The 12,514-nt window shown below is 42.8% G+C and overlaps 1 protein-coding gene across 5 annotated transcripts in view; it reads left to right on the forward strand.

Annotated features, from left to right (window-relative positions):
- The window catches only part of PHF14 (PHD finger protein 14), a 302,948-nt gene that overhangs the window by 141,928 nt on the left and 148,506 nt on the right, over positions 1–12,514 (forward strand). For all 5 annotated transcript variants that reach the window (XM_075062378.1, XM_075062380.1, XM_075062379.1 and 2 more), the window contains exons 15-16: positions 3,510–3,560; positions 3,701–3,822. In XM_075062378.1, coding sequence (XP_074918479.1) covers positions 3,510–3,560; positions 3,701–3,822 — 173 coding nt within the window. The remainder of the gene's footprint in view (positions 1–3,509; positions 3,561–3,700; positions 3,823–12,514) is intronic.

A 12,514-nucleotide genomic window follows, 5' to 3' on the forward strand; every position in this document is an offset into this window, starting at 1 on the left:
TTCTTCCGACGAACGTGCACGTGGCGCGCGCACACCTACTTGGAATGGATATGAGCAACACATCTTGAAGAACAACAGTTACAAAGGTGAGTAACCGTCTTTTTGTTTCCTATATTCTTACTCACAGTCTTTTGAATCTCTGTTCTTCAATCGTAAATTTATTCTTGTTTTCACTGTCTCTGTATATCTCTATAATCTCAGTATTATGTGTTTAAGCAAAGTGGTGATCCTAAGTTGACTCTTAGAAGCTGATATGTACTATTACTTTGGGAACAGTGTCTATAAGAGTTCTGTGGAACAGGGGCTGATCACTCCAAATGGATTCTCAGAGAACTCTAGGTGTTGGTGCATGTCTATCACTAACCTGTAAAGAGAGGGCAAGACCTGTGGAGGCCTGGAAGGTGCTGTCTGTGTTGCCTGAGGCTGGTAGTTTCAGGGAGTTGATCCACAGCAGGCACAGACAAGGCTTGGTAAAGGCAAGTAGTGGTGAGGTGCCTCACAACCCTGAGTGCCCCAGGAAGCATCACAATGGGACTTGTCTACACTTGTGACGGCATGTAGGGTAAATATAGATACACGCTGAAGTGAAAGGCAGGCTGCATCCACTCTGTGGTATGTAGCTACACATGGCAACGAAAGACTCTGGCAGGAGGGAGGCAGCAGGTAAAGGCTTCAGCAGAAAACAGCCACTTTCCCCACTGCTGGATCCTTTTTCTGCTGCCAGAGTCTTTCACTACAGAGGGGAAAGACTTTGGCAGTGGGAGACAGTGGGAAGGCCTGCTTGGGCTTGTAGAAGGATGTGCAGGGTATATTCCCTAAAGTTCTGGTGTGTCTGTAGTCTACTCACCTAACCAGTGCCTCACTGTCTACACTGCTATCCTCATGTTAGCTGCAAGTGCAGTGTCTGTACTCTACCCGCCACCATAAGTACAGACCTACTCAGAGGACTCAGACATTCTCACCCACTCTCCTGCAGTGCTGTAATACAGCTGCATCAAGTAGTTGTAACTAGCTAACCAGCAGTGTGTCAAGACATTTTTTTTTAACATTTGTGATTGATTATTGGAATGATCCCTGAATTTCTCAGCTTCATTTTCTTGTTTTCTAGAAAGGGTTTTGGGGGGCAATGAGGGGAAGGTGTTGTTCAGCTTGTGCCAGTTGTTTATCACATGAAGGTTACAGTTAATACTGTTTAAGAGAGATAAATGTAGTGTCTCTCTCAAGGTGGACTTCTGTGTGTGACTTGCTTACTTGATTTGAAACTTAAAATGTGTTGCTGTAGAGATCACCGAAACCTCTTATGTTTTATTATAGTATGTTTTTTCCCCCTTAGAACTGTTAGTATAAACTAAATTAAATAAATTATATTCTACAGTCAATTGGCAATGCTGGAATAGTTTTCACTTTTGGTGATAACCATTCCATCTGTTCTGTGCTAGTAGCCAATGAAAACAGATGGTATTAAATTCACACTGTTTAAATATGTTGCATATTTTCTTTTTATATATTCTGAGTGCTTTAATCTATGATTTGTTTTCAGTACTTTGTTTCATAATTTTAAAAGATATCTGTCTAATTTTTCCATATGTATTTGTGAATGTTGATATATAGTTAATGCTGCAGCTTTATGAACATCTGCCAGATAGTTATTGGCATCGCTCTCTCCATGCACTTCAGTCCACATACATCGAAAACTGTTCAATTTGACAAAAGGTTTTGGGCGTTTGACTTAGTTGTCCTACTTAACATTGAACAGTTTTAATTTCCCCAATACAGAAACGTTTTCTTCACTTAAATATGAATTAGATTTGGAAAGATGCAACTAGTAGCAACATGCCTGTTAATTTTTGGCATTTATTTGTTTAAATGTTAATTTGTTCTGAGTAAGTGAAGAGACAATGCACATGCATAGTATTATCAAAAGAATTTTTATTTCCTATTAATTGTAGATCTATGGTATTAAATTGTAATATCCTTGGAGTATAAAGAGAATATATAATAAAATTGTGTGAATAATATACTCATACACACAGTTAATGGTGTTTATGTATATTATGTATATAAAAGAAAATCCAAACGTTTAGGATGTTTTGGAATGTAAAACCTTATTATTTATTGTCACACACAAAAAATAGGTATATATGTATGTTTTGTGTGTATTAAAATAATCAGGCAAGATTTTCAAAAATAGAGGCCTAAAGTTAGGCTTCTAAATTCATATTCAGGAACCTAAATGATGATGTTTTTCTCACTATTGAGCTTCTAGCAGCATCCATTGACCTCACTGAGTGTTCTTCCCTTTTGAACATTGGGAAGATGCCTTGATATGGATTTTGAGCCTAATTCTAGCCCCCTCCTTATTTTTTAAAATTTTGGTCCAAGCTTTTATATTCTATAAGCATTTCATTTTTTCACATTCTTAATCAGATTATGGAGTGGGAGTGGAAGGTCAGGAAATATTAATAAAACAGTAATTCGTATTCATTGATATCATGATTTAAAGTTGGTCTTTCTTTCTTTCTTTCAAAATTGTTTACCACAGCAGCTGTTCTTGTCATAACACGGCACACCTGTTGTAAGCATTTCCACAGCAGATCTGTGCTAGCACAGCACTTTGATCTTTTATTTGTAGAAGAATAATGCGTCCTGCTTTATTTTTACTCTTTTATGCACAAGCAATGTTTCTCCAATTCCTTTGGGGACTTAAAATTTACTAGCATGTCAAGATCAGGACACTTAAAACTCTCTAGGGGTGCAAGGTGATATCTACATTAAACTTCAGATTTTCATCATTTTAATACTTAGTTACGTCTCAAAAGCTTTCAATTTTAGGAGTGTGTTCTGGCCCTCTTCTCATGAAGGGTAGGTGAATTAGATAAGTAAATGTGTTGATCTTGGTTCTGCCTATAAAAGATATTGGATAACATCATAGAGTATGGATTTCTCTGCTCAAATGAAGTAGAGGGGGAACTAAAATAATTTTCTAGAGGGGTAAGAGATTTGAGGTTAGGTTTAAAGTGCTTTTACAGGATATTGTATGGAGATAAATAACAGTGCAGTATCTTGATTAGAGCTAGTGGGTCTTGCATAGCACTTGCATACATGCTTAAGGAATTGGACTCTACTCTTACAAACAGTTTGTTCCCATATATGTGTAAATTATATATTTGTGAGGTTGCAATGGACTATAGAAGGTTTGTGTATTTTTCTAGAATATATCTGAGAAGAAAACCATTGAAATTTATTTTACTGGAACAAGAATCCACACCTCCAATCCAATATATTAAATAAATGTAATCACACACACTGTTTTGATGTTGCTGTGTATTGAATAGTTTTGAAAAGACTAAGGAAAGTGCTCTAATGTTTACTATTGTAGTTATCTTTGCATTTGTTCAATAGTTTACTTTCTAACAAATTTCTGCAGATATTTCTCTTGTGAACAGTAGATTAATTGTAAAGACATTTTGTATTAAATTAAATTAATTTTTAAATATATTTTCTTTTAGAGAACTAGAGGACGAAAACGAAGCTTTGTGCCTGAAGAAGAAAAGCCTGAGGTTGGGATAATAGTGTATTTTTTTTAACTTAGATTCACAAAATATTAAACTTCAGGTGTGTAATGTTGCCTTCAGTACTATAATTGAAAATGTTTGCTTTCCCCCTCCCCACCCCTTTCTTTTGATTTCTTCTGTGGCAGGAACGTATTCCTAGAGAAAGACGGCAAAGGCAGTCTGTTCTACAAAAGAAACCCAAATCAGAGGATTTAAGAACCGAATGTGCTACATGCAAGGGGACTGGAGACAATGAAAATCTAGTCAGGTAGGCTTAATGCTGTGACTTTTTCCACAGGGATTAAAGTTCTGTCTTCATCACTTTCTCATCATGGCCATAATGAAGAAAATCACAATATAGAATGCTTTTTAAAAAATCTGATTTAGGGGAATATTACTTCGGAAACATTGATTTAATCCACTTATTGACCTGCCACACACACTTACACTTAAGATTTAGATGTAAATAAGCAACATAATCTGTTTTCTAACACAAGAGAATTCATTTTCTTTTGTCAGGGTGAATTGCCTGTGTTTTATAACAGGTCACAAAGATAAACAAACTGGCAATTTGATCATGATATTCCAATATTAGAGTTACAGCACTTCCCTTATGTAAAAAACATTAAATCAATTAGCGTTGGTAATGTTGTTCTGAAGTGAAGTGTATGTCATTGTGAGGAACATACACATCTTAAAAAAATGTTTTAATAGTCCTCTGTCGCTTCACACCATAGTAAGTGCTTCTCATATGGAAGAAAGGTGAAGAGCTGTCCTGCATGTGGCTTTTAGCAAGAACAGCATTATAATCAGGAGTCTAAGCCAAGAGGGGAGTGATCTGATGGTGCAGAATGACAATTCTTCCTTGAGTGCTTGTTCATATCCATTCCAATGTAGGTGTGCGTGCGCACGCGCTACATGCACCGCCGCCAGAAAGTTTTTCCCTCAGTGATATCTGTTGGGTTGGCTCTGGTGCCCCCTGGAATCACGCGGTCATTGTGCTGCGATATAGGGACCTGCTGATCCACCACCTCCTCAGTTCCTTCTTACCACCCATGATGGTTGCTGGAACTTCTGTTCATCCTTGTGTCAATATAAGTAGTCTACCCAGTGGGCTTTATCTCTTTTTCCTGTTTATAGTTCATAAAACAGTAGTTATTATAGTTTTAGTGTTAGATAGTAGTAATAAAGTAGGACTCTGCTTACTGGGGTCTCCTCTTTTCAGGTACCATGGCATGCCTCAGTCCTCGAGGTTTAAGTCGTGTGAGACTTGCCATAAACTCATGCCAATTAGTGACCCTCACTCTTCTTGCCTTAAGTGTGTGGGGGAATCTCACCAGTGGGGCAGCTACAGGATTTGTACCGAAAGGACAGGGATCAGAGATTCAAGTTCCCCTCACGGAGGTGGCTCTTTGTCCCCTCTTGGGAGCCAAGTCATCTCCATCTTGGTGAGAAGCGTGCTGGCTTCTCTGAGAGATAGGCAGCATAGCCCAGCCTCTCCGACACCAAGAAAGGACTCCTCGTCTGCATCCCAGGACTCTTGGCATCGCTAGGGATCTCCAATGCAGAGATCTACCGCTCATGGGGACGCTCAGTGCCAAAGAAACAGCAAAAGACAGACAGCACACTCCCCAACTCAGAAGCCTTCTGGTCACAAGGAAGCCAGCAGAGTGAGACTCATGTCAGGCAACTCGAGTTCAATGGCTGCCAGTCTGGTACTGTCAACTCCAGCCTAGCAAGGGGAACTGTTGAGTCTGGTACCATTGGACTCTCCTCCAAGTGAGAGCCATAAGAGTGCAGTGATGGCGTTTCGATTTACAACAGAGGCATTCGAGGCAGCAAGAGACCTGCTGTCCCTCCTGATACCACTTTCCCCCATCAGGTAGGAACAGGTACCGGTAATGAGAGTAGCTACAGCATTGGCCACAGGTGCTGTCAAAAGGAAAACCGGTGATGATTTCACAACACTAGTCACCCCCTTTCCGGCACCACTCTGATACTACCTGGCACTATACCCCCGTGGTCATCGGGGAGTGACTTTTCGTCATCTAACTCCAAACTAGAGTGCTACAGCTCCCGCAGGAACCAGCACCACTCTGACTGCCGGTACCTGAAGACTGATATGAGCCAAGGGTTTCCACCAGTGGCCTGGCCTGCAGAGTGGAAGGTACCTGTTCAATGGTCTTTTTGGACCCCCTAGGCTTTCCATCAGGCCCAAGCACCTCAGACAAGGAGGTTGTACTCTATCACATCAGAGGATAAGGTTCCCCCACTTCTTCCCTCATTGCAAACTCAGACTTCTATATGAAGAGCAGTAAAACAATTCAGGATCTTCCTTTCGATAGCATATCTCTCTCTTCAGAGCAGACAGACTCTTAGCTCATCACTTAAAGGATTTGAGAGCCACCATGAAGTCACTCGGCCTATATACCCTAGCCCCGTTGAGGAGGCATTTTAATCCCCAACCTTTGCCTCATTTCTACTAACCTCAGTGGAAGCAGGATTTTAATAAGAGGCAGAGTAGGTGCTACAAAAGGAGGCCTCCTCCCCAGCCTTCATTGACCCATGGGCCTTGGCTCTCTAGACAATCGCCTAGGTTGGGGGAGGAGGGGTTTTATCTGGGGGGCTTTGGAACTCAGGGTCTCTGGTCCTAGGAGGAGTTCTCACTACACATCAACATGTGAAAACTCAGAGCAGTATGCCTTGCCTGCCAAATGTTCCAGCCCCTCCTGCAAGGCAAATGCATGTTGGTGCTTACGGACAACACAAGAGTGATGTTCTATGTAAGCAGACATGGTGGAGCGTGCTCTTCTCACTTGTGCCAGGAAACACTTCACCTGTGGAAATTTATTCAATCCACCTCAAGGCCTCCTGCGTCACAGGACGAGTTAGCAGATCCTTCTCCAGTCACGAGAGATCCATTTGCCCAGATGTTGTGAAGGACATTTTCCAGACGTGTGGAACTCCCCAGATAGACTTATTAACAGTGAAGTGTCTTCAATTCTGCTCCTTCATGAATCACAGCTCAGGCTCTCTCCTTCTCCCATGCAGGGGCCATCTCTTCCATGCATTCCCTCCCATTCTGCTCATATACAAGGTCCTGCTGAAAGTCAGAAAGCGGGGAATGAGACTCAGCCTGATAGCCCTGGCTGTCAACACTGTTTCACCCCCCTTTCTGGACCTCATGGTGGAAACACCAATCACCCTACCTCTGTCTCTGGATCTCATCTCCCAAGATCATGGCTGCCTACATCATCCAAACCTTGAGTTCCTCGAGCTCATTTGCTACCCCTTAAGTAGCAAAGGCTATCGTGTATTCAATTAGAATACACGTGGAGGTGATTTTGGCTTTCTGTCCAAGGGTAAATGGCAGGTCCAGTTTTGCTAGCATGCTCTGTAGTTGCTTCCTTCGGGGGCTGGACAGACTGTACCCACAGGTGAGCCCTGGGACATCAGCTTGGTACTATCAAGACTCACGGATCCCCCATTCAAGCCCCAGGCAACATGCTCTTTACTCATCCGGGAAGGTGGCCTTCCTGGTGGCCTTTACCTTGACCAGAAGGGTTGCAGAAATTAGGGCTCTTACTTTAGTACCCTCATACATGGTTTTCAAGGACAAAGTCTAGCTGCACCCTCACCCAGCCTTTCTTCCAAAGGTGATGTTGCAATTCCACAATACCTGGGACATCTTTCCTCCAGTCTTCTACCCAAAGCCGCAAGCAAATAGCCAGGAAAAGAGGCTACATTCACTAGACATCAGGCAAGCGCTGACCTTCTGCATAAAAAGGACTAAATTGTTTAGGAAAACTACTCAGTTTTTTGTGGCAGTGGCAGACAGGATGAACGGTCTCCTAGTCTCGACTAAGAGGATTTCATCGTGGAACACTTCACTGCATCTGCACATGCTATGACCTGGCGAAAGTCCCTGCTCTGGTTCTGACGGCACATTCCACGAGGGCACAAGGTTCTTCAGCCTCATTTAAGAACATAAGAACGGCCGTACCGGGTCAGACCAAAGGTCCATCTAGCCCAGTATCTGTCTACTGACAGTGGCCAATGCCAGGTGCCCCAGAGGGAGTGAAGCTAACAGGCAATGATCAAGTGATCTCTCTCCTGCCATCCATTCTCCGTCCTCTGATGAACAGAGGTAGGGACACCATTCTTTACCCTTTCCTGGCTAATAGCCATTATGGAACTTAGCCACCATGAATTTATCCAGTTCCTTTTAAACATTGTTATAGTCCCACCTTCACAACCTCCTCAGGTAAGGAGTTCTACAAGTTGACTGTGCGCTGTGTGAAGAAGAACTTCCTTTTATTTGTTTAAACCTGCTTACCTATTAATTTCATTTGATGACCTCTAGTTCTTGTATTATGGAATAATAAATAATTTTTCCTTATCCACTTCTTCACATCACTCATGATTTATATACTTTATATCCTCCCTTAGTCTCCTCTTTTCCAAGCTGAAGAGGCCTAGCCTCTTTAATCTTTCCTCGTATGGGCCCTTCTCCAAACCCTAATCGTTTCAGTTGCCCTTTTCTAACCTTTTCTAGTGCTAGAATACTTTTTTGAGGTGAGGAGACCACATCTGTACACAGTATTTGAGATGTGGGCGTACCATGGATTTATATAAGGGCAATAATATATTCTCAGTCTTATTTTCTATCCTCTTTTTAATAATTCCTAATATCTTGTTGCTTTTTGACTGCCACTGTACACTGTGTGGACATCTTCAGAGAACTATCCACGATGACACCAAGATCTTTTTCTGACTCGTTGTAGCTAAATTAGCCCCCATCATATTGTATGTATAGTTGGGGTTATTTTTTTCCAATGTGCATTAATTACAGTTATCCACATTAATTTCATTTGCCATTTTGTTGTCCAATCACTTAGTTTTGTGAGATCTTTTTGAAGTTCTTCACGTCTGCTTTGGTCTTAACTATCCTTGGTGTTTAATATCATCTGCAAACTTTGCCACTTCACTGTTTACCCCTTTCTCCAGATTATTTATGAATAAATTGAATAGGATTGGTCCTAGGACTGACCCTTAGGGAACACCACTAGTTACCCCTCTCCATTCTGAGAATTTACCATTAATTCCTACCCTTGTCCCTGTCTTTAGCCAGTTCTCAATCCATGAAAGGGCCTTCCCTTTTATCCATGACAGCTTAATTTACGTAAGAGCCTTTGGTGAGGACTTGTCAAGGCTTTCTGGAAATCTAAGTACACTATGTCCACTGGATCCCCTTGTCCACATGGCTTGTTGACCCCTTCAAAGAACTCTAATAGATTAGTAGACACAATTTCCCTTTATAGGGCCTCAGAGGATTCAGGGGGCCGGGGCAAAGCAATTTCAGGGGCCCCTTCCATAAAAAAAGTTACAATAGACAGAATACTATATGTCATGGGGCCCTTGTGGGGCCCGGGGCAAATTGCCCCACTCCCCTCTCCCCTCCCCCCCCCCGAACGGTCTGGGAAAAATAAAACATAAAATCTTGCGCATCTCGGCACAAACCCATGTTTGAGAAAATTTATTTTCAAGTCACCTTTACAAGGTATCACTGGTTCTCAGCATCAGCTGGTGCTAAAAGGCACTAAAACTCATTAAAAGGGTTGGACAAATATTTTCTGTCAAAACTTTTTTTGGATTGAAAACTAGGGGTTTCTAAAAAGCAGAAAAAATCACAGACAATGTCTGCTTTCCTTCAAAATTTGTTTTTTGTTTTTTTTTTAAATTGAAAAGCTGAAATTAATCTGCTAAAACCTGAAAATGGTTTGGTGTTTCAGAAGTGTGTGGCCAAATATTTGCTGCTTGCTGTGTTCGAATGTTTAAAGAAACAATAAAAAAAATTCTGCTTAAAAAAAATCCAAAACTTTTGAACCACCCCAGCTTGTGACCAAACGCCTGAGCCCATCTAGTCAGAGGTTTTTCCAGGTTTCTGATACTCTGCTGGCTTCCTTCACTCATCTCGGTCTCCACAACTTTGGGTTCATTTACGTTAAAACATAAGAACATAAGAATGGCCATACTGGGTCAGACCAAAGGTCCATCCAGCCCAGTATCCTGTCTACCAACACTGTCAGTGCCAAGTGCCCCAGAGGGAGTGAAGCTAACAGGCAATGATCAAGTGATCTATCTCCTGCCATCCATCTCCATCCTCTGACAAACAGAGGCAAGGGACACCATTCCTTACCTATCCTGGCTAATAACCATTAATGGACTTAACCTCCATGAATTTAACTGTTTCTTAGAGACTGGTTCCATGGTGTCCCTCACAAACTGGAGACGGTTACTATGGGTTTGTCTTTAGTATAGGTTATGTACATACTCCACGAACTGAGCATTTGAGCTTGTTCCAGAATCTGGGATGAGCCTATGTTGTGAAAACTGAAATGCTCAAAATACCACATGCATGTGAATGGACACAGGGTGCTGAAATGAAATTAACCCAGGCGGTCTCAAATTGGGGGTCAGGACCCCTCAGGGGGTCACGATGTTATTACTGGAGGTCGCGAGCTGTCATCCTCCACGTCAAATCCTACTTTGCCTCCACCATTTTTAATAGTATTAAATATATAAAAAAGTGTTTTTAATTCATAAGGGGGGGGGTCGCACTCAGAGGTTTGCTATGTGAAAGGGGTCACCAATACAAAAGTTTTGAGAACCACCTAATTAACCCCTCTAGAGCCTTGGGAATGCAGGGGATGGGGGGGTCTCCCTGGGTAGGACTGGGAAGGAAGTAGGTGGTATAAGATATTGCTTTTGTCATGTGATCCCTCCCCCCTCGCTCTCTTGGCTCTATCACTGTTAATCTAAAGTGGCTAATTTTAAATGAAGCTACCCTCCCCTGAGATGAATCTCCCTATGGCACTGAAATTAAACGTAAACTGTAATTTGGCATTTGAGAAGTGAAAGGTATGGTAGCCCTAAGGAAAAAGATAACAGCTTGGCTCTTTGGTTAAATAACTGTCTGCAAGACTCAAACTGTTGAATGAGCTTTAGGGTAGGGAAGGCTGTGCCTCCCCAAACAACCTGGCCCTACCTCTGTCCGACCCCCACCCACTTCCTGCCTCCCCACTGCCCCCATCAGAATTCCCGACCCATCCTGCTCCTTGTCCCCTCACCGCTCCCCCCAAACCCTCCCAACCACCATCCCGGAACGCCACCCCCCAGGAACTCCCCCTGCTCCCTGTCCCCTGACTGCTCCAGCCCCTATCCACCCCCACCCCCACCGAGTCCTGACAGACCCCCGGAATGGCCACAATCCAAACTCCCATTCCCCGTCCCTTGACTGCCCCCCCACCTCTGCCTCCTCCCTGTCTCCTGACTGTACCCGGGACTCCCTGCCCTTTATCCAACCCTCCTGACCCCCTTACCATGCCACTTACCCCTGCCTCCCTCCTCTGCCGGAGCCTCAGCGCACTGCGTCCAGGAGCCCCACTCCCTTACCATGCAGCTCTGAGCAGGAGGCGCCCAGGCCCCGCTGGAGCCACACTGCTTTAGCTCTGTCCAGGGCCACTCCTGGATGTGGCGTGCTGAGGCGCCGGGGGGTGGGGAAAGGCAGAAGTGGGGCGGGGAGCCTCCGACATTCTTGTGGGGGTCCCTGTGGGGCCCGGGACCTGGGACAAATTGCCCCATTCCCCCCCTCCCCATTTGTGGCACAGGTTTCCATTCAAGACATTTGTAGAGCGGCAACGTGGTCTTAGGCAACATTTGTAACTCACTATGCCATCACTCAGCAGTCCAGAGACGATGGTGGATTTGGCATAACTGTACTACAGTCTGCTTGTTGTTGAACTGCGAACCCACCTCCAACATCTGCTTGGGAGTCGCCTACATTGGAATGGACATGAGCAAGCAGTCGATGAAGAACAAACGGTTACTAACCTTCTGTAACGTTGTTCTTTGAGATGTGTTGCTCATGTCCATTCCAAAACCCACCCTCCTTACCCCTCTCTGTTGGAGTTGGCAGCAAGAAGGAACTGAGTGGACAGCAGGGCGTCAGGCTTCTATATACTGGCACTATGAGGGTGTGACTCCAGCAGGCACGAGAGCCAACCTGACGGATATCACTGAGGGAAAAACTTTCTGGCAGTGATGCATGCAGTGCGCACACACCTAAATTGCAATGGACATGAACAACACATCTTAAAGAAAAATAGTTATGGAAGGTTAGTAATCATGTTTTACTGATTACCCACAGAAATGTGTTGACTTTGCCTTCAGAGCTGGCACTCTGCCTACTTTGCCAAGCTAAAGAGACTGTACAGTTATTGTCTTTGAAGAGAAATAATGGAGCTCAGCAACCAGAAAGGAGTTTTTAGTTAAATCAAGAGAACCTCCATTAAAAGATCTCTTGGTTAGCATCAATAAAAATAAGAGGGGTTTGTTTTTATTCTTCTATTCCTCCACTTCAACCAGATGTTTCTGTGGCTGGATCTTCAGCTCAGGCACAACTGTTTAAATTTTTGGGAAATAAGGGTATTTCATTGTTTAATGGGATAACTTACCTTTCAAGGAACTAAAGTTATGGTAGAAAGTGGGAATCAATAATACATGAAAGGTAAACATTTTAGTTCTGTGTATGATTTTGGAAACAGGATTTATTCCAGATATATTTAAAGTTTATACATATCATTTATTTTGAATTTTGGTACCTGAAATAGAGTATATAATTGACTATATCAGTACATTAGTGTCTATAAACATCAATTAAGCTTTTGATTTAATATTTCAGCAAGTTAGAGACGCTGTGTAGAAATGTGATATAAAAGATAATAAGGTGATGGCAATGATCAAAAGATATCCAGCAAGAAGAATAAATGGGTTTAGGAAAGTTGTTTTATAGGCAGGTTTGGAGGGTGAGTGGGAGGGTTACTGAGGATACCGTGATTGTGTTTTTCTGGGGAAAACAAAAGTCAATGAACAAATTTTCTTTAGGGTTTGAAGTAAAA

Source organism: Chelonoidis abingdonii, chromosome 2 (assembly GCF_003597395.2).
Source record: "Chelonoidis abingdonii isolate Lonesome George chromosome 2, CheloAbing_2.0, whole genome shotgun sequence".
NCBI classification, from domain to species: Eukaryota; Metazoa; Chordata; order Testudines; family Testudinidae; genus Chelonoidis; species Chelonoidis abingdonii.